We start from the raw sequence: 21,120 nt of genomic DNA, 5'->3' as shown, positions 1-21,120 counted from the left end.
CATATATAGAAAGAGTGACTGGAGTCCAGTAGTTAGGGCATTCATGTGAGATGTGAGACCCACGGTCCAGTCCCCAGTCCTGCTGTTCTTATCACTCTTTCATTATTTATCCACAGCTTCAACAGGAGATACTGAGGGAGTCCCACATTAAACTGGTGGTTAGAGCACTCTCTTGGGAGACCAATGTTCAAATCCTTTCCCCCTCTGCGGCAGAGGGAGGAATTTAACCCAGGTAAGTGCTCTAACCCCTGGGTTAAAGGTTTTAAGGTGGGCATGACCATATCCTTCTCCTCCAGTTGGATTCTGAAAGGGACCTGCTCTGGTAGTGCTCAGAGGTCACCTACCAGATTGGGCCCTGCATGCAACTGAGGTGGCTGCATGCTTATTTCCCTCTTCCCCTCCCCCCACAGCTTGTGAGTTGCTCTGGGGCTTAGGCAGGAGATAAATATCTGGACGCCTAGAGGGTGGCAGCCGTGCACTTGCCCAGAAATGTAGGTGCCTAGGAAACTTTTACTCTGAAAACTTAGACACTCAGTGAGTTTAGGCAACTACAGGGTTCAGTGGGAGTTTTGTGAATTGCAATGGAGCCTGCAGTGGGACCCAAGGTGCCTACACCCCCAGTTTAGGCACCTGAGTCTGGGATTTAGGCATGTAAGTGGGTTTGGGCCAAAGTGCTGTCAATACACAAACTTAAGCAAGCTGGAAACAGAGGAAAATATTCTTAATTTTGTCAGTTATAGTGATCCTAGATATTTCTTGTAATGATAGGTGTGTTTTCAGACTGTGATTTTTAAGTTGGCATTGTCCTTTAAAGTATGATGGAAGTGGGCTTTCTTCAACGGTGACCCCCAAAGACAGCAAATGGGAGCACCAGTCATCTAGTTTTCTCCAGATATCTCTCTTTTTGCTCTAGTTTATATTCTTTCCTGGGGGTAAGGAGACTTCATGAGATCCTGCTGATCCACCAGTCTTCATTAGTTGATTGCATGCAGCCTGTTTGACCAATGGCTCCATTCTCCTGCAACACAGGGCTGTTAGGGGTATGGTTGTAATCCCCTCACTGCAAGATCCTTTGTACATTCAATCCTCACTTTTTCTTCATCCCTGAGTGTTAAAGGCATACTTGTTGGAAGCTTAGGGCTTGTCTTCACTACGGGGTTAAGTCGACCTAAGTTATGCTACTCCAGCTACATGAATAACGTAGCTGGAGTCGACGTAGCTTAGGTCAACTTACTCTGATGCCTTCAGAGTCGATGGGAAATGCTCTCCGGTCAACTTCCCTTACTCTTTTTTGAGAGCTGGAGTACCACTAGACCCGCTAAATGGATTGCAGCAGCGTCAATCTCCCCACAGTGGAGACCAGCCCTTAGTTTCCACTTACCCCCCCCCCCCCACACACACACACCTCTTTTTGGAAAGAAGGTCAGCATTTGCATTCAATTTCTTGGCTTAATATTGCAACCAAGAGGAGGAGGTTTGTGGGAACAGGTAGCAGTGGGTGAGTCTGGAATATTTAATATTCTTTATTTTTCATATTAACTTGCTGAAACAATGGAAAGTCTCCTCATCTCTGATAGACCTACTGAAGGAACAATAATCCATAATGTGTAGAGTCAAGCACAGGAGTTTATTACGCACAGCACTGGCGGAGTGTCACTTTGCTTATTAGGCTCAGGGTATGTCTACACTACGAGGCTATTTCGATTTCACTTCAATCGAATATGTGGAATCGATATTGCAAAGTCGAACTTGTGTGTCCACACTAAGGACAGTAATTCGACTTTGTGAGTCCACACTAACGGGGAAAGCGTCGACATTGGAAGCGGTGCACTGTGGGCAGCTATCCCACAGTTCCCGCAGTCCCCGCTGCCCATTGGAATTCTGGGTCGAGCCGCCAATGCCTTCTGGGTAAAAAAAAAGGGTTGAGGGTGCTTTTGGGTAATTGTCGTCATCCGTCTGTCACTACCGCCCTCCCTCCCTCCCCGAAAGCGCCGGCGGGAAATCAGTTCGCGCACTTTTCGGGTCAGTGACAGCGCAGACGCCACAGCACTGCGAGCATGGATCCCGCTGCGACCATCGCTGCAGTTGTGGCCCTTGTCAACGCCTCGCAGGTTATCATCCACCTTTCCCAGAGGCAGATGCAGCTAAACCAGGCGAGGAGGCTACGGCACCGCGGTGAGGGCCTGAACTCTGAGAGGGGCACAGACCTCTCACAAAGCACGGGACCCAGCTCCGAGGACATCACGGTGACAATGGGTCATGTGGATGTTGTGGAACGGCGATTCTGGGCACGGGAAACAAGCACGGACTGGTGGGACCGCATAGTGCTGCAGGTCTGGGACGAATCCCAGTGGCTGCGAAACTTTCGCATGCGGAAGGGGACTTTCATGGAACTTTGTGAGTTGCTGTCCCCTACCCTGAAGCGCAATGACACCCGGATGCGAGCAGCCCTGACTGTCCAGAAGGGAGTGGCCATAGCCCTCTGGAAGCTTGCAACGCCGGACAGCTACCGGTCTGTCGCGAACCAGTTTGGCGTGGGCAAATCTACCGTGGGGGTTGTTGTGATGCAAGTAGCCAACGCAATCGTCAAGGTACTGCTCTCAAAGGTAGTGACCCTGGGAAACGTGGAGGTCATCATAGATGGCTTCGCCGCGATGGGATTCCCAAACTGCGGTGGGGCTATAGATGGAACTCACATCCCTATCCTGGGACCGGACCACGAGGCCAGCCAGTACATCAACCGAAAGGGCTACTTTTCAATGGTGCTGCAAGCACTGGTGGACCACAGGGGACGTTTTACCAACATCAACGTTGGATGGCCGGGCAAGGTTCATGACGCTCGCGTCTTCAGGAACTCTGGTCTGTTTAGACGGCTGCAGGAAGGTATTTACTTCCCGGACCACAAAATAACTCTTGGGGATGTGGAGATGCCTACAGTGATCTTTGGGGACCCAGCCTACCCGCTAATGCCCTGGCTCATGAAGCCCTACACTGGCGCCCTGGACACTGAAAAAGAACTGTTCAACTACCGGCTGAGCAAGTGCAGAATGGTGGTGGAGTGTGCTTTTGGACGTCTCAAGGGGAGATGGAGAAGCTTACTCACTCGCTGTGATCTCAGCGAAACCAATATCCCCATTGTTATAGCTGCTTGCTGTGTGCTCCACAATCTGTGTGAGAGCAAGGGGGAGACCTTTATGGCGGGGTGGGAGGTTGAGGCAAATAGCCTGGCATCTGATTATGCCCAGCCAGACAGCCGGGCGATTAGAAGAGCCCAGCGGGACGCGCTGTGCATCCGGGAGGCTTTGAAAGCCAGGTTCCACAGTGAGCAGGGTAACCAGTGACTTAAGTTTCTGTACAGAGAAGCTGAACCTGCCCCCGTTTCTTTACCCAGTTAAGGATGACTATCCTCTCCAGTTACAGACCCCCTCCACCCCCTTGCAAAAAAATAAAATCAGTTTTATTTTGTTATTGAACACCGTTGTCTTTAGTACTGTTTTCGCGGGAATCTTTGAAACCGGGGACGCAGACTGTGGTGGAGAGCGGGTGTAGTGTACTGATGCAAATGATCCTTCTAAACTCCAGGAATGACAGGATTCGCAGGGGCGGACTGGTTGTTTCCTCCTGAGCGGGACTGCGTGTATGTGGGGGCTATGTGACTTTCTGGCAGTGGGAGGAGGGTTACAGATCCCCTGCTGCGTGGCTCTGTGATCCAGGACAAGGACCGCTGCATAAGATCTGTAACTGCCCTCCCCCGCCACAAAGTCACAGAGCAACCAACCCCCCCCCGCCCCCCACAGAACATGAAAACCACCTCCCAGACTGACCAGGGTAACTAGTCACTGCACTGTGTATGTGCCCTGCTGCTGGACCTGCCCCCGCCTCTGTACCCTGCTAAAGGTGACTGTCCTGTCCAATTACCAAGCCCCTTCCCCCCCTTCAGACAGAGTCTCCCTCAAAAGAGCCAGACTGAAACAGTAATGAACAGAAACATATTTTTTATTATCAACCAGACAGGAAACTGGGGGGTGAAAGTTGGACGGGGGCTTGGGTGAGGCGGGCAGGAAAGGATTTTTCAAATTTTGTGGAATGACAGCCTTCTGGTGCTTGAGCAGTCTGCAGGGGTGGAGTGAGAGTTTTCACGGACTCTGCCGCCCCTCCTTCTTTGGACTTTGGGCGAGGGGGTTATGGGACTTGGTGGCGGGGGAGGGCGGTTACTGATAGACTGCAGCGGGGCTCTGTCCTCCTGCCTCCGTTCCTGCAGAACATCAACAAGGCGCCGGAGCGTGTCCGTTTGCTCCCTCAGAAGTCCAAGCAGCGTTTGAGTCGCCTGCTGGTCTTCCTGCCGCCACCTCTCCTCACGTTCCATGTGTGTCCGGTGCATTTGGGACAAATTCTCCCTCCACTGGTTCTGCTGTGCTGCCTGGGCTCGGGAGCAGCCCATTAGTTCTGAGAACATGTCCTCTCGCGTCTTCTTCTTCCTCCGCCTAATGTGCGCTAGCCTCTGGGAGTGTGATGCCAGGCTGGGTTGGGAGACAGTCGCAGATGTGGCTGTGGGAATGAGGAAAAGACAGTGAATTCCTCCGAAACATAAATGTAGTTGTGAATCAAGAACATAGTCTTTCTCTGTGAACAAGACCATGAACCACACCTATCACATGCGCACTCAGGACAAGGTCGAATTTTCGAACCTCGCCTTCAGTGCCTGGGCTTTTGCACTGCCGATCTGGGAAGCGGGGCAGGACACGGTACTCTCTGTAGCAGGCAAACATGGTAAGCCGTAGACTTGTGGCTGCTTAAAACTTTAGGAGTACCACTGGCCTCCTTTCACATTGAAAGCACTGCCAGTCTGTGCTGCCAGCAATCGGCCAAGCAGGAACTCTGGCCCTGTCCCACCCCCTTGCGGATGTGCCAGGGAAAGATCCCTGGATGCTGGCCCTCTCCCGCCCCCACCGCGTGGCTGTAAACCAGCGGTCACAGTTCTGTAAAGGAACTTGTTGCAAGCAGTCCCAATACTAACAGTCCCCTACCTAATTCAAAGCAGGTTGTCATGAGCGACATTACTCTCATGAGGATCCCGGACACCGAGATCCAACGGATGCTTCGAGAAAGCCTGCAGAGACCGGGGCCCTATGCCGCCATGCTATGCAAGGCACTGATACCAGAGTACCTGCTTGTCTCCTGGCGCGGGAACGTCTCGTACTTCGGAGGACCAAGTAAAGCCGCTCTCCCCAGGAACCTGATGAACAGGCTATCCCATTACCTGCAGGAGAGCTTTGTGGAGATGTCCGTGGAGGATTACTGCTCTATCCCAGGACATATAGACAGTATTCTAATATAGCTGCAGTAGCAGGGACTAAAGAGTGGAGCAGCTTGGGCAGCACAATCATGCACAACCGGACACTGTTTGATTTTTTTTAAATAGTTGTTACTGATTACTTAAGCGCCCAGGGGGAAGAAATCACGATTCACAGATTGTTCTTAGTCTTAATATTCAAGTTTTGTAAAAAATAAAGGTTTATATGTTTAAAGCACTTACCGCTTGATCCTTCCCCTGAATCTGTGTCCGGGTTAAATGCTGGGGACGGTTGGTAGGGGATCTCTGTAAGGGTGATGAAGAGCTCCTGGCTGTCAGGGAAATCAGCTTGGTAAGCGCTGTCGACTGCCTCGTCCTCCTCATCTCCTTCCTCATCTTCCCCGTCCGCTAACATGTCCGAGGAACCGGCCGTGGACAATATCCCATCCTCAGAGTCCACGGTCAGTGGTGGGGTAGTGGTGGCGGCCGCACCAAGGATGGAATGCAGTGCCTCGTAGAAACGGGATGTGTGGGGCTGGGATCCGGAGCATCCGTTTGCCTCTTTGGTCTTCTGGTAGCCTTGTCTCAGCTCCTTGATTTTCACGCGGCACTGCGTTGCATCCCGGCTGTATCCTCTCTCTGCCATGGCTTTCGAGATTTTCTCATAGATCTTTGCGTTCCGTCTTTTGGAGCGCAGCTCGGAAAGCACGGACTCATCGCCCCACACAGCGATGAGATCCAAGACTTCCCGATCAGTCCATGCTGGGGCCCTCTTTCTATTCTGGGATTGCACGGCCATCTCTGCTGGAGAGCTCTGCATCGTTGCCAGTGCTGCTGAGCTCGCCACGCTGTCCAAACAGGAAATGAGATTCAAACTGCCCAGACAGGAAAAGGAATTCAAATTTTCCCGGGGCTTTTCCTGTGTGGCTGGTCAGAGCATCCGAGCTCGGACTGCTGTCCAGAGCATCAACAGAGTGGTGCACTGTGGGATAGCTCCCGGAGCTATTAGCGTCGATTTCCATCCACACCAAGCCTAATTCGATATGGCCATGTCGAATTTAGCGCTACTCCCCTCGTTGGGGAGGAGTACAGAAGTCGAATTTAAGAGCCCTCTATGTCGAACTAAATAGCCTCGTGGTGTGGACGGGTGCAGGGTTAATTCGATTTAATGGCGCTAAATTCGACATAAACGCCTAGTGTAGACCAGGCCTCAGAGACATTGCAAAACAATTAGTTACAATAGATTATATAGGGTGCTCATTGGGCAGAGAGAAGCGACAGGTTTTCCCAAACCCCTGGATAGGTTCTAACAGCAAGACAAGATGAGCACAATAAGCCAATGGTCTAAAAGATTACATAATGCTTCTGCCCATGGCCCAAATTAACATATTGCTGACACACAGGTAATTACCCCCAAACTATGTCTATTAAAGTATATAGGTTAAATCCTAATTTTGGGGTCCAGGGGAATGAGGTAGCAGCTCTCTCGGTTGACCAACAGGTACATTCCCAGAGATTTAAAGCAAAAAGCAGTAATTAGTACTTAACAATTTCACAAGTTTACCCTTGCATTTCTGTGGGCTAGGACTGGCATACATCTGTGAGGGGAGGGTGTCATAACTCATGTTAATCATATTAGGCCTCTCCCCGAACCTTGTCTAGGATCTGAGGGGTATTGTACCACTATCTCCTCCCTGCATTAGGGAGTAACCATGAGCCCTTTCTCGGCGATTCATGTGTCTATAACTCACAATAAGGACGCCCAATTACATTTGGAGTTATGCTGACTCCGCTCACTGACTTGAAACACACAAGGTTATCTGTTTACCCCAGCTTCCTTTGAGCTATGTATTGTTCTCTATTAGCCAGCCCCCATAGCCCAAGCCAAGCTCTGGACTCTGGGCCTATATTGAAAAGTTCTTAGCAGAAACTGTAGTTAAGGTCTTACATCCATAGCTAATGGATTCTGACCCTTCACCTACTGTCATAAACAGATAGTTAAGAGTTAATGCCTCTTTTACCTGTAAAGGGTTAAGAAGTTCACCTAGCCTAGCTGACACCTGACCAGAGGAACCAATGGGGGGATAAGATGTTTCAAAAGGAAGGAGGGAAGTTTCCTTTGTTTAGTTTCAGTTTAAGTTTTGACCGGAGTGGGAAAGCTCCAGAACTCAGCCTCTTATCAAGTAGTGAGTATTAGTGAAGGAAATAAAAGAAATAAACATAAACCTATTAACTTGTCTTGGGCATTAGGGAATAATCAAATTGGGTATTTTTTGTGTAACTAAGTTTTTGCCCAGGGGAGCATCCTCTGTGTTTTGAATCTGTTGTCTGTGAAATCAGCTTGTATGCTATCTCCCAGAGGGTTTTTTTTTTTTTTTTAAAGAAAAGAAAGGTAAAAGCTTTTTTTGATTTTTTTGAACCTGATTGATTTTTCCTTGTGTTAAGATCCAGGGGGATTGGATCTGGACTCACCAGGAATTGGTGGGGGGGAAAGAAGGGGGGATGGTTAAATTCTCCTTGTGTTAAGATCCAAGGGTTTGGATCGGTGTTCACCAGGAAATTGGTGAAGTCTCTCAAGGCTACCCAGGGAAAGGAGTTAGAACTTGGGAGTGGTGGCAGCAAAACCAGATCTAAACTGGTAATTCAGTTTAGGGGTTCACATGTAGGTCCCCATATCCGTACTCTAAAGTCCAGAATGGGGGTGAAACCTATGACATCCACTAATCTAGAGAACTCTGCCTCCATATGGGCTCATGGAGCCTTTGCAGTTTACTCAAAAGCTTGCCATCCAAGCTGGACAGCAGTCTCAGCACTCAATCTCTGTAGCAGAATTTTTAGAAGTAGGTGTTCTTCTTCGAGTGCTTGCTCATATCCATTCCAGTCAGGTGCGCGCGCGCCGCGTGCACGATCGTCGGAAAACTTTTACCCTAGCAACACCCGGTGGGTCGGCTGTGGAGCCCCCTGGAGTGGCGCCCTCATGGCGCCGGATATATACCGCAGCCGACCCAGCGCCCCCTCAGTTCCTTCTTACCGCCCCTGACGGTCGTTGGAACTACGGAGCACAGCTTAGCTGGTCTCCACACTCCCTAGCGTCTAGCTTATTTCTGTAGATAGTTTAGATAGTTGTATAGTAGTTAGAGTCTTTAGATAGTTGTTATTTAGCTGGTAGCTGTTATAAATTGTGAGCGGGGGTTAAGGGGGTTGTTCTCCCCCCTTTTTTTCCCCCCGGAGCATACCGGGCTCATGCCCAAGGCTCCTGGCTTTAAGCCGTGCGCGTCCTGCGCGAAGCCGATGCCAACAAGTGACCCGCACGCCTCCTGCTTGAAGTGCCTCGGGGAAGCCCATCACGCAGATAAGTGCCCAATCTGCAAGGCCTTCAAGCCTCGAACGAGGAAGGAGCGGGACTTTCGGCTTCGGCAGCTCCTCATGGAGGCGGCGCTCAGCCCGGATCCTCCCTCGGCGCGCCCGACCCCGGCACCGAGCGCGTCGGTGCGCAGCGCCCCAGCGGCTCCGACCGGCGCCGCGGACAAGTCCTCCCGGCACCGGCAGACTTCGGCACCGCGCCCACCTCAGGGGACTCGGCGCCGATCCCTCTCTCCAGGCCATAAGAAGGCCCGCAAGGCTCAGGACACTGCTGCCCTGAAGACGCCGGCTCCCCCTGTGCCGGGGGTAGAGCCGCGTCCGCCTTTGGACCGCCAAAAGCAGGCGGCCACACCGTCGACTCCGGCACCGAGGCCGTTGAGTCCGGTACGGACTGCTTCCCCACCTAGGCTGGTGGTGGAACCTTGTCTCCCCTCGACTCCGGAGACGTTTAATACCGCGAGGGACCTGATCGCACTCACGGAGCCGGCACCGTCGCAGCTCCCGGCACCGGTGGCTCCGCGCATTGTGCAGTCGAGAGGCAAGCCTGCACTGGTGCGCCCACCGTCTCCAACCGTGGACTCTCGGCACCGCTCCAGGTCTCGGAGCAGGTCCCGACGCCGCTCGGAGTCCCGGCGCCGACTATCACCTCGGCGCCGGTCGTACTCGCGGTCGAGATCCTCTTCGCGACGCCGCTCTACATCTCGGCACCGTCGCGACCGCCGGCGCCGATCGGACTCGAGGCGCACCTCCCGGTACCGGTATGAGCGCCGATCGAGGGACCGCTCCCGGCACCGGGTGTCGTCGCGATCGTCGTCCCGCTCCAGATCCGGATCGCGGCACCGGCGGGGCTACCGGCACCGATCCCGATCCAGGCACCATTCTCCGGCACGCTGGGACAGATCGTCCTACGACCGGCACCGACCGGCACCGCACCAGCCGGGGACGGATGCTTCGCGTTCGGCACCGCCATGGCCGTCAAGATCCGCGTCCCACTCCTCTGAAGGGGCCTCTAGATCGGCCTACCCTCCACAGGGACAGGCGGCTTCGGCGGACTTCGGGCACTCGCAGGACATGGCAGAGGACCCTACGCAGGGACCTGCTCACTGGTCCTTTTGGACCCCATGGGCCTATCACCAAGCCCAAGGGGCCCCACCGTCTGCCTCCCGCTCGGCACGCTCTGAGCCCAGAGCCCCGGAGGCCACCATCTCCCGCCCCCCGCCAGGGGGCATGGAGGCTCCAGTGCCCACGCCGGCGCAGGCCATAGACACTGGGACGAGCGAGGCCCAGCTCCAGGAGCACCTGGAGCAAGACTTGCCTTTGGACCCCTTGCCACCGGGCGTATCCTCCTCCTCCTCGCCTGATGAGGCGGTAGCGGGGACATCCGCCATGGGTCCGCCCCCCATAGACCTCCGGGCCCACCAGGACCTGTTGCGCCGGGTGGCGCGCAATATGGACCTTCAGATGGAGGAGATCGTGGAGGTTCACGACCCGATCGTGAACATCCTTTCAGCGGACACCCCATCCAGGGTCGCGTTACCGCTGATTCGCTCCATTCAGACCAATGCCACCTCCATCTGGCAAACCCCGGCCTCTATTCCCCCCACGGCCAAGGGCGTGGAGAGGAAGTACTTTGTACCCTCCAAGGACCATGAGTACTTGTACACTCACCCTCAACCGTGCTCGCTGGTGGTCTCATCAGTAAATGCACGGGAGCGCCATGGTCAGCAGGCGGCAGCGCCGAAATCGAAGGACGCTAAGCGCTTCGATTTGTTCGGGCGCAAGGTCTATTCCGCGGGGGGGCTTCAGCTTAGGGCGGCCAACCAGCAGGCGCTCCTAAGCCGATATAGTTTTAACACCTGGTCCTCCATGGAGAAGTTCAAGGAACTGGTTCCCCAGGAATCTAGGGAAGAGTTCGGAACTTTGGTAGAGGAGGGTAAGCGGGTGGCACGCACCTCCCTACAGACCTCACTGGATATAGCCGACTCGGCCGCTAGGACCCTAGCGTCGGGTATAGCTATGAGGCGAACCTCCTGGCTCCAGGTGTCGGGCCTGCCACCTGAACTGCAGCAGACCCTCCAGGACTTGCCCTTTGAGGGTCAGGGCCTGTTTTCGGAAAAGACAGACTCGAGGCTCCAAAACCTTAAGGACTCTCGAACAATGATGCGCTCTCTGGGGATGCACGTCCCGGGTCCACAACGCAGACCCTTCAGGCCCCAGCCTCAGAGGTTCTACCCTCCCCCGCCTCGCCCGAGACAGGACTTTGCCAGGAGGCGGGGTCGAGGCGGTAGGCGACGGTCGACCGGCCCTCAACCCGGTCAGAACCCGGGCCAGCCGAGACCACCTTCAGGGCCTAGACAAGCCTTTTGAAGGTGCGGTCGAGGACGGCACCAGAACCAGCACCCAGGATTCATCTCCCCCCTTCCGGGATCGCCTTTCCCGTTTCCACCGTGCTTGGTCCCTTATAACATCAGACCGTTGGGTCCTTCGCACGGTGGAGAAGGGATACGCCCTCCAATTTTCCTCGCCCCCCCCCTCCCACTCCCCCTCCCCGTCCCTCTTCAGGGACCCTTCTCACGAGCAACTCCTTTCACAGGAGGTTTTTGGGCTCCTCTCTATGGGAGCCATAGAGGAGGTTCCGCAGGAGTTAAGGGGCAGGGGGTTTTATTCCCGCTACTTCCTGATCCCCAAATCGAAAGGGGGTCTACGTCCCATCTTAGACCTGCGCGGACTCAACAAATTCATAGTAAAGTTGAAGTTCCGCATGGTATCATTGGGGACCATTATTCCCTCGCTGGATCCTGGAGACTGGTTCGCCGCCCTCGACATGAAGGACGCTTACTTCCATATAGCTATTTATCCGCCTCACAGGCGCTTCCTGCGATTTGTAGTGAACAAGGTGCACTACCAATTCGCAGTCCTTCCCTTCGGCTTGTCCTCGGCTCCCAGAGTGTTCACGAAATGTCTGGCAGTCGTCGCGGCATACCTTCGCCGACGAGGGGTACAGCTGTTCCCGTATTTGGACGACTGGCTGGTGCGCGGCCGCACCAGGGACCAAGTTCAAGCTCATGTCCACATGGTGACACAGACTTTCCACGAACTGGGCATTCTACTCAACAGGGAGAAGTCCACTCTGGTGCCAACACAGAGAATAGAGTTCATTGGAGCGATCCTGGACTCCAGAAGCGCACGAGCCATTCTGCCAGAAGGTCGCTTTCAGTCCATCGCACGCGTCATTCATGGACTGCGGGCATCTCCGTTCACCATCATAAGAACATGCCTTACCCTGTTGGGTCACATGGCCTCGTGCACCTACGTAACCAGCCACGCCAGACTGCGGCTTCGCCCACTGCAGGCTTGGGTGTCATCGGTGTACCGTCCTCACCGGGACGACCTGAACATGCTGGTCACGGTCCCGCCCTCGGTCTTGACCTCCCTCACCTGGTGGTTGGATCGCGCAGTGGTCTGTGCAGGAGTGCCTTTTCACGCCCCACAACCTTCCCTCCACCTAGTCACGGACGCTTCATCTCTAGGATGGGGCGCTCACCTCGGGGAGCGTCATACCCAGGGTCTGTGGTCCGCTTCCGAATTAGCCCTACACATCAACGTCCGGGAACTGATGGCGGTGCGCCTAGCCTGCCAGGCATTCCTCAACTTCCTACAGGGCCGTTGCGTGCTGGTCCTCACCGACAACACCACGGCCATGTTTTATATCAACAAGCAAGGCGGAGCCCACTCATCGCTCCTATGCCAAGAGGCCATTCGCTTGTGGGACTTCTGCATCGCTCACTCGATCTATCTCACCGCATCATTCCTGCCTGGAGTCCAGAATACGCTGGCGGACCGTCTCAGCAGGTCCTTCCAGACGCACGAGTGGTCGATTCGCCCGGATGTCATCTATTCCGTCTTCCGGAGGTGGGGATTTCCCCAGATCGACCTATTCGCATCCCGGGCCAACAGGAAGTGCCACGCATTCTGCTCCCTTTACGGACGAGCTCCAGGCTCTCTGTCGGACGCATTCCTTCTAACGTGGAAGGGTCACCTGTTCTACGCCTTTCCCCCATTTCCGCTTGTCCACAGGGTGCTGCTCAAGATCCGCACCGACCAGGCACGAGTAATTCTAGTGGCTCCCGCTTGGCCGAGGCAGCACTGGTACACCACACTGCTAGAGCTGTCGGTTCAAGCGCCGATCACGCTCCCCTTGAGTCCGGATCTCATCTCTCAGGACCACGGCCGTCTGTGTCACCCCGACCTACAATCGCTCCACCTCACAGCGTGGATGCTCCATGGCTGAGTCAGACGGAGCAACAATGTTCGCAGTCCGTCCAGCAGATCCTGCTGGGAAGTAGGAAGCCCTCTACACGGTCCACTTACTTAGCCAAGTGGAAGCGGTTCTCCTGTTGGTGTCAGCAACGGGCTACGTCCCCCTTGCAGGCACCTATCCCTCTCATACTGGACTATCTCCTGTCACTAAGACAGCAAGGCTTGGCGGTATCTTCAATCAGGGTTCACCTCGCCGCCATTTCGGCATTCCACCCAGGAGAACTCTCGTCATCGGTCTTCTCTAACCCGATGGTCGTTAGATTCCTCAAGGGCTTGGACCGGCTGTACCCACAAATACGCCAGCCGGTTCCAACGTGGGACCTCAACCTTGTTCTCTCCAGGCTCACAGGGCCCCCGTTTGAACCATTAGCGACCTGTTCGCTCCTGTACTTATCCTGGAAGACGGCCTTCCTCGTAGCCATTACCTCAGCACGGCGTGTTTCTGAACTCAGAGCGCTGACGTCCGAGCCCCCATACACGGTGTTCCACAAGGACAAGGTGCAGCTTCGCCCCCACCCTGCCTTTCTTCCGAAGGTGGTTTCACCTTTCCACGTAAACCAGGACATCTTTCTCCCGGTCTTCCATCCAAAGCCACACGCTACTCGTCAAGACCAGCGTCTGCATTCTTTGGACGTACGCAGGGCCCTGGCTTTCTACATTGACCGTACAAAGCCGTTTAGAAAGACGACGCAACTCTTCGTTGCGGTGGCCGACCGGATGAAGGGCTCACCGGTCTCCTCACAGTGCCTGTCCTCTTGGATCACGTCCTGCATTCGTGCTTGTTACGACCTGGCCGGTGTCCCGACGCCACGCCTCACCGCTCACTCCACGAGGGCCCAGGCCTCCTCGACTGCCTTCCTGGCTCAAGTCCCGATCCAGGACATTTGTAGAGCTGCAGTGTGGTCTTCGGTGCACACGTTCGCAGCGCACTATGCGCTGGTGCAACAATCCAGAGACGATGCTGCTTTCGGGTCAGCGGTTCTGCACACAGCAATGTCTCACTCCGACCCCGCCACCTAGGTGGGGCTTGGGAGTCACCTGACTGGAATGGATATGAGCAAGCACTCGAAGAAGAAAAGACGGTTACTCACCGTTGTAACTGTTGTTCTTCGAGATGTGTTGCTCATATCCATTCCAAACCCGCCCCCCTTCCCCACTGTCGGAGTAGCCGGCAAGAAGGAACTGAGGGGGCGCTGGGTCGGCTGCGGTATATATCCGGCGCCATGAGGGCGCCACTCCAGGGGGCTCCACAGCCGACCCACCGGGTGTTGCTAGGGTAAAAGTTTTCCGACGATCGTGCACGCGGCGCGCGCGCACCTGACTGGAATGGATATGAGCAACACATCTCGAAGAACAACAGTTACAACGGTGAGTAACCGTCTTTTCCTGTTTTAGGCCTGATTCTGCAAACCTGCACATACTTAAGTTTACTCATATGAGAGGTCTCATTGAAGTCAAGGAAATGTGGGAATGTCTAATATTAACAAGGTACAAGCTGTATCTGTGGAAAATACTGAGACAACCTGATGCAGGCACAGTACAGACAGTGGGGCTATTCACATACACAAAATTAGAAGTGCATAAATATTTCCAGAATTAGGGGCCTTATGGATGTACATTTCTGTGCTGGGCCTGCATCAGGATCTGCAGTGCTTACTCCTGTGTAACAACTAAAATGATGAATCTGCTGTGGAAAATTCAGGAACACATCCAGTGAAAGATAGGTTAAAGCATGCTTTTTTGGCAGTGATCAATGTGGATTAATTTCTTTAACATCTTTTTGAATGTTAGTTTATTTGAGCAGTTCAGTTTCACAGTATGGGTGTGAGAACATATGCATATATTAAAAGTATAATTTAAATCTGGGGTAGTGATAAGAATAAAGCCTTCTGTCCTTGTTTTCATAGCCCCCAATCCTGCAACTGGTTCTTTGTAAATTATGGCCCCAATCCTACGTCACCAGAACTGCTTGATGGAATTACAGGTTCATGTAGAGTTAGAGATACATTACTGCTTATATTTTAGGGTTATTTCTTTGTATAAACCATAGTTTGTTCTATTAAAACAGGTGTTTTCAGTCCAGTATTTTAATATTATTACTTTGACTCTTTTTCTTTAGGTTTTGCAGGGTGGCTGAGTGGCATGACAATTAATATCTATTCTGATCACATTCTCAGAAATCTGAGAAAACCAGGGGAAACGGGCTACAAAATACCAAGAGGTGAGTAAAAAGTTAAAGAATTTAAAATTCCAAAGGAATGTCTCAAAACTTGGTTCTGTTGTATTTAAAGGACATAAATTGCTCAGGGACATAACAAATATCAAGACCAGGAAACCAATGGGAAGAGGATTTTCAAGTGTATTTCCTGAAACAAGAAATTGGCTTTATTACTCAAAACGAAGGGAAACTGTCTGACTACCCTGCAAACACTCTGTCTATCTCTGTGTAATTGCCTGAGAGCAGAAGGCTGCTTTTGTAGAGTCTAGTGACTAGTCATGACCCAAGGCCTGTTAATATTTGTTGCTCTGCAGTTTTTTTGAGATATTCCACTTCTGCACTGCTTTCTCACAGTTCTTGTTAATGTGTTTATTCACTCTCCTGAGAATTAACAAGCCTTTCCACTGAATTTTGCAACCATCTTGCAATCTCTTCTTTGGCAGTCATTCTTCTTATTTTTAATTTTGAGATTGCCCTCTAACATTGACAGTTGTGAATAAAAGCACCCACCCAAGACTTGATTGCAGGCTTGCTGTGAAACGATCAACATATAAAGGTTTTGCGAAAAAAGTGAGAGGCTAGTTGCTGCACAGGTAGAAGGATGCTGTTTTTAAAAATGTATTTACCTAAATAAAATCAACAACTTTAAACCAAAATGTGGTGTAAGAATTTTCATGTCAAATGTGTAAGTACTGTGCTTGGCATCCACTGTACTTTTCTGATCCTGTTTCATTTTTATTACTTAAAGAAAACAGTTTTAAAACTTTGTCCCTGATTTTTGCCTCCCTTAAATTGAACAGCATTTGCTCATCTGAGTACTCTTACTGATTACAATGGAACTCTGAGTCAGTGCTCTTCTAAATGAATAAGGGTGCTAAAATCCTTTGATTTATTTTACTTATTCCCAGTAGTGAAGAGTTGACTTTAGGCTCATACAGTTGTGAAATACAATTTAGGACTCTTTAATACCTTGTCTCTTTCACTAGGTGCCAGAGTTAAAACAGTAAAGTTTACTATTCTCCTGAGACTCTTTTGTTCCTGTTTCCTAGTGAGGCTTTTTTTTAACCAAACAGATTTATTTGGGCATAAGCTTTCGTGGGTAAAAAAACCTCACTTCTTCAGATGCATCTGATTAAATTGTGGATACAGACTAACACGGCTACCCTCTGATACTTAATTTCTAAGGTGCCCCACTAGGTTACAGAAATTAAACATTGTATTAATCTGACTAAATGACCCTTTGAAAACAGTATGGTATTATTCAAAAAGGCTATCATTTATAAATAGAAATATCACACTTCTGAGTTCTCATAAATTCTGGCTCTCACATATATTTCAAAACTTGGAAGCAGTTAGTTGAATGTGTACTTGTGGGGCTCTGTGACCAGATTGGCCATTGCTTTACAGGCATTTGTCGAGGATTTCTAGTAGGCTTTGTGCCAAATTTTCAAGCATAGGTACTAGCAACATGAGAGAGTGACATCTGCATGTGAATAAAGGTGTACTGTTAGGTGAATTGTACATGCAAACACTGGAAACCATACACATTTAGCTACTTTTTTTTCTAATGACTGTACATTGTAACAAGCTGCCAGGACCCAGCAACCCCTCTCTCTACTTAAGTGCTAATCACCAAAGCCCTCCTGTAGTCCCATCTTCAGCCCAGGGATCACCTGGTTCCATCCCAGCTAGGTCTGGATAACTAAACTAACAAGTGTCCTCAATGGGACAGTCCACTTTAAGGCCTCCTTACATAAAAGTCACTGTCAGCTGGGGAAAAAATATTTCCCATTGTGAAATAATTCCTCCAGAATACACTCGTAACTCTGCTATTACCCAGCTGCAAGAATAGTAAACGGAAAACTGCATTTTGTAGTAGAATTTGTTTTTTATATAATCAGCAAAGCTTTGTATAGTATTTATAGCTATTAGGATAGCAGTGGAATAGCTTGTCCTGCTAGTCACTCATAATATATTTTGTATGGTTGCTTGCAAACTGACATGGTAAATTATTACAGGTGTTTTGAAGTCATTGATCAGTCTTGTATATCTATATTCCTACTTTCAGAAATATGTCAGTAGGCTTTTCATTCAGTCATAAGAGCCTACTGTACCAGCATAATTGATGTCTAGAGTACTCTGTATTATGTGTTGCACCATTATGAATGTAGATATGCTTGTTAACCTTAGAGGGAAAAATTAGGGCTGTTTTCTGCTCTTATTACTACTGGGAGTAGTACCACTAACTTAAGTGGACACAAGACTGGGCCCCTATAGCACACACAAATATGAATAATTCAACCATTTTAGAATTTTGTACATACAAAGACTTTTTTGTGTGGATGAACAGTCAGCTTTTTTCAGTGTAAAAATAATGTATGTAGGCACAAAAGTACCTACTGAAACCAGTTAACTTATTTTGTCCACACTTTAGTAATTTAAGAAATTGTCTGAAAGTTGAGATTTCAGAACTGCTTAGCCCAAAAGAAACTCATTCATAGTAGAAACCTTGCAAAGAAGTAATTCTTTCACCACAAATGGGATTAATAAAGGAAATCTAGCCAGCCCTTCCTGACGGAACTGTTAGTACAATTACAGGTACCATTGCAACTTTCCTTGCATAGAGTAATAATAATGTGGTGTTCTTTAGGTGGATTGTTTGAATATGTAACTGGAGCCAACTTTTTTGGAGAGATTCTTGAATGGTTTGGATTTGCTCTTGCCAGCTGCACTATTGAAAGTGCTGCTTTTGCCGTATGCACACTTTTCATCCTAGGTTCCAGGGCACACCAACATCATCAGTAAGTTTTCGAAATTTTAAAATTTCAATCTCCTCCTCTTCACTTTTCCTCTAAATAATCTGCTATTGAATCACAAATTCTAGGGTGTAAAAATATTTATAGAACATAAAGATAAGGGGTTTTTTATATGTAGCCATACAAAAATGTTGACTCCAAAGTATTTTTTCTTTTGATAACTTTACGTTTGGATTACTTAAAGCATTTTTAAATAAAATAATTTATACTAATCTCATGGGGCTTTTTAAGAAATGGCAGAGGGAGAATATCATGTTTAAAAAAAAAAAAAAAAAGGGCCATTTCCTGAGCAGGTATAAATTGGCATAACTCAGTTGAATTAAGTGACTAGATGAGGATCCTGCCCAATGTTACTTACAACACTTTCCTGAAACCTAAGGAATTTTTAAAATCCAATTTACTTGCAAGTATTTGTTGCTTGCTTACTACTTACATTTCACTCAGCTGAAACAATAAAAACAATTCTAATTTTCATAGATTCCAGGGCCAAATGGGACCATTGTGATCATCTAGTCTGACCTCCTGTATAACACAAGCCATATAACTTCCCAAAATAATTCCTAGAGCATAGCTTTTAGAAAAACATCCAGTCTTGGTTTTAAAAATTGTCAGTGATGGAGAATCCATCACTAGCCTTGGTAAAATGGATGTACTAGCAATTAATATCGGAATACTTGGGATGCAAATACTCCAGAGAAGTATCTATATTAAACCCCTAAAGTAATTCAGTTAATACTGGGCTTTTTAAAAAAAACAACAGAGGATCGGCTTCATAGTTGTGTTTTGGACCCTTTATGTTGCCTGCGGAGTACAAGAGGGCCAGAAAGCGGGCAGATCCTTAGCTGATGCATCCAGCCCCTCCACACTCAGTTGTGACACAAGGGACATGGAGAGGAGCATAGCTGGAACATTCATGGTAGCGTAATCCCCAGGTGGCTTTAACTTGCATTAGGCTCAGGATCTACTCTATCAGTACAGATCTACCCTGAAAATTGGGGAGCCATAACCAGTTCCCTGGCAGACCCACAACATAACAGACTACTGAGGTGCTGAAATTACAGCCTATCATGCGGACTAAAACTGTTCCACTGATTTCCTTCTACTCCCCTCTCAATCTCTCTATCATCTATTGTGTCCTATATTATATTAGTCCCTGCCCCAAAGAGCTTACAATCAATCTTTTTCTTCTGTTTTTGATAACGCCTCACATTGGGGTCCTGCTCCATGCCTGGGACTCCTTGGTGCTATGGTAATCAAGATGCTCTTTAGTTGCTGACCAAGAGATAGTGTATCATGATACAAGCCCTGATCATGCAAAAACTTTAGAGTAACTTTATGAATGTAGCTATTCCTATTGAGCTCAATGGAACTGTGCATGTGTAGGTTTGGGGCCATATTTAGAACATGATCATGTAAACTACCAACATTTATGAAGAGTTAAACACTATATCTAGTTGTAACATAAGGTCTGAAAGATTTGTAAAGAATAATTATAAAAAGCTCCTAACCTAACGATAGCATAGCCAATTTCATTTTTTCCTTTTTTAACAGAGTATGTTAATTGTCACTTCTAAGGAACGTTAAGTGATTGTTTAAAGCACCCTATAAAGCAAATGAGACATTAGGTAGTTTATACAAATAACCACTCCAGTCAAACAAGCTATAAAAATAAGACATTTAATAATCTAACAATACATTGCATTTAATAAAAGTCTGCTGTGTGAATCATAAGACTGATTAGTTTTGAATAATATGTTCATATTCAGCTCTTATCTGTGTTAGGTCTATAAAGACAAGCACAAAGTTTTAATGTAAGCATTTATTGGGGAAAGTCACTTAATTATTAAAAATGGTAATCTAAATCAGTTTAAGCACTTAGTCTTATTTTATGTATTTGATTATTTTCCACTTCCTTCTCATTTCTTGGAAAAAATGAGTATAAGGGAAGGAGGAAAGGATCTGAAATAAGGTGTATACATGGCAGGGTGGATTTGATTTAAATCACTAGTCAGGAAGACTCTATTTAATTATGGATGTCTACATAAAAGTGCATTCTTGTTAGTTGTTATAACCTTAAAACATATTCTTCACAACTGAGAGATAGATATAGGTTTAATTTTTAGAAGGTACACACTATACATTTTTAAAGTGATTTATTTTGAAAACTTTTCAGATTAGTTTTACAGCTATATCAGAAAGTGAATGATTATTTCATTTACCAAAGGTAATTGAAGCAGATAGTTCACCTCCCAATGACTTCATAAATATCTCCAATTCAACAGGTTAATCATTAATATTTGGAGGATTTTCTTGCCATGCTCTATTAAGAGGAGAACATCACCAGACAGACCTTTACATTGTTTTATTTAACTAAAACAACATTATGTATTCTGGATTTTTTTCTTCAACAGCAAACATATAATATTTTAACAAAACAAGCATATGAATTTTGAATTTAGTTAAACATTCAAGTTTTTTAAAATCAGGTTTGTTTTTGTTAAAATTGTTTAACTAAAATAGTTAATTTTTTTTTTTAAATATTTTATTTAACTCGACTATGTCAGCCAGGTCAACATGAGAAACTTAAAATATTGGCTTCTGCAGCTAACTCAGTCGTCTTCACCTTCATTTTCCTGTTTGTTCATAATCTGGAAAAGAGAAACAAGCTTTCCTGCTTTTTCAGGACCCAAACGATTTCTCAGTTTGTAATGAATTAGTCCAAAGGAAGAAAATATTCTTTCTACACTGGCAGAAGAAGCTACTGCTGTTAAAAGTGAGATTATCACTTAAGCACTTGGATTCAGAGACTGTTGAAGTGACTTCCACCAGTTCACTGGTGTGACTTTCTTTAAAACATCATCAGCAAACGTATATTTCTTGAATGGTTTACCCTTAGCTCTGAAGTTTATTATAGTTGGCATTATGGAGGGATGATTGCTGGATGTCCATGTCATAGCCAACCCCTCTTCAGCAGTTAAGGTTTGACCCTGGTACCAAGTATTGAGAACATTTGCAGGAAAATGAGCTGGAGATAGTACTTGTCCCATACATTTTTTTTTAATGCCTGTAATTTAACTCTGCCATTGCATATTTCTCTTTTTCAGATCTCT

At 48.5% G+C, this 21,120-nt stretch overlaps 1 protein-coding gene across 1 annotated transcript in view; it reads left to right on the top strand.

Annotated features, from left to right (window-relative positions):
* SRD5A1 (steroid 5 alpha-reductase 1) overlaps positions 1-21,120 on the top strand; it is a 59,448-nt gene that overhangs the window by 27,810 nt on the left and 10,518 nt on the right. Inside the window, exons 3-4 of the mRNA XM_065399546.1 lie at positions 15,096-15,197; positions 17,845-17,995. Of these exons, the coding sequence (XP_065255618.1) occupies positions 15,096-15,197; positions 17,845-17,995 (253 nt within the window). The remainder of the gene's footprint in view (positions 1-15,095; positions 15,198-17,844; positions 17,996-21,120) is intronic.

The sequence above is a fragment of the Emys orbicularis genome, chromosome 2 (genome assembly GCF_028017835.1).
Source record: "Emys orbicularis isolate rEmyOrb1 chromosome 2, rEmyOrb1.hap1, whole genome shotgun sequence".
In the NCBI taxonomy this organism is placed as follows: Eukaryota; Metazoa; Chordata; order Testudines; family Emydidae; genus Emys; species Emys orbicularis.
The sequence above is the reverse complement of the archived record's forward strand: the minus strand, read 5'-3'. Positions and strand labels throughout refer to the sequence as shown.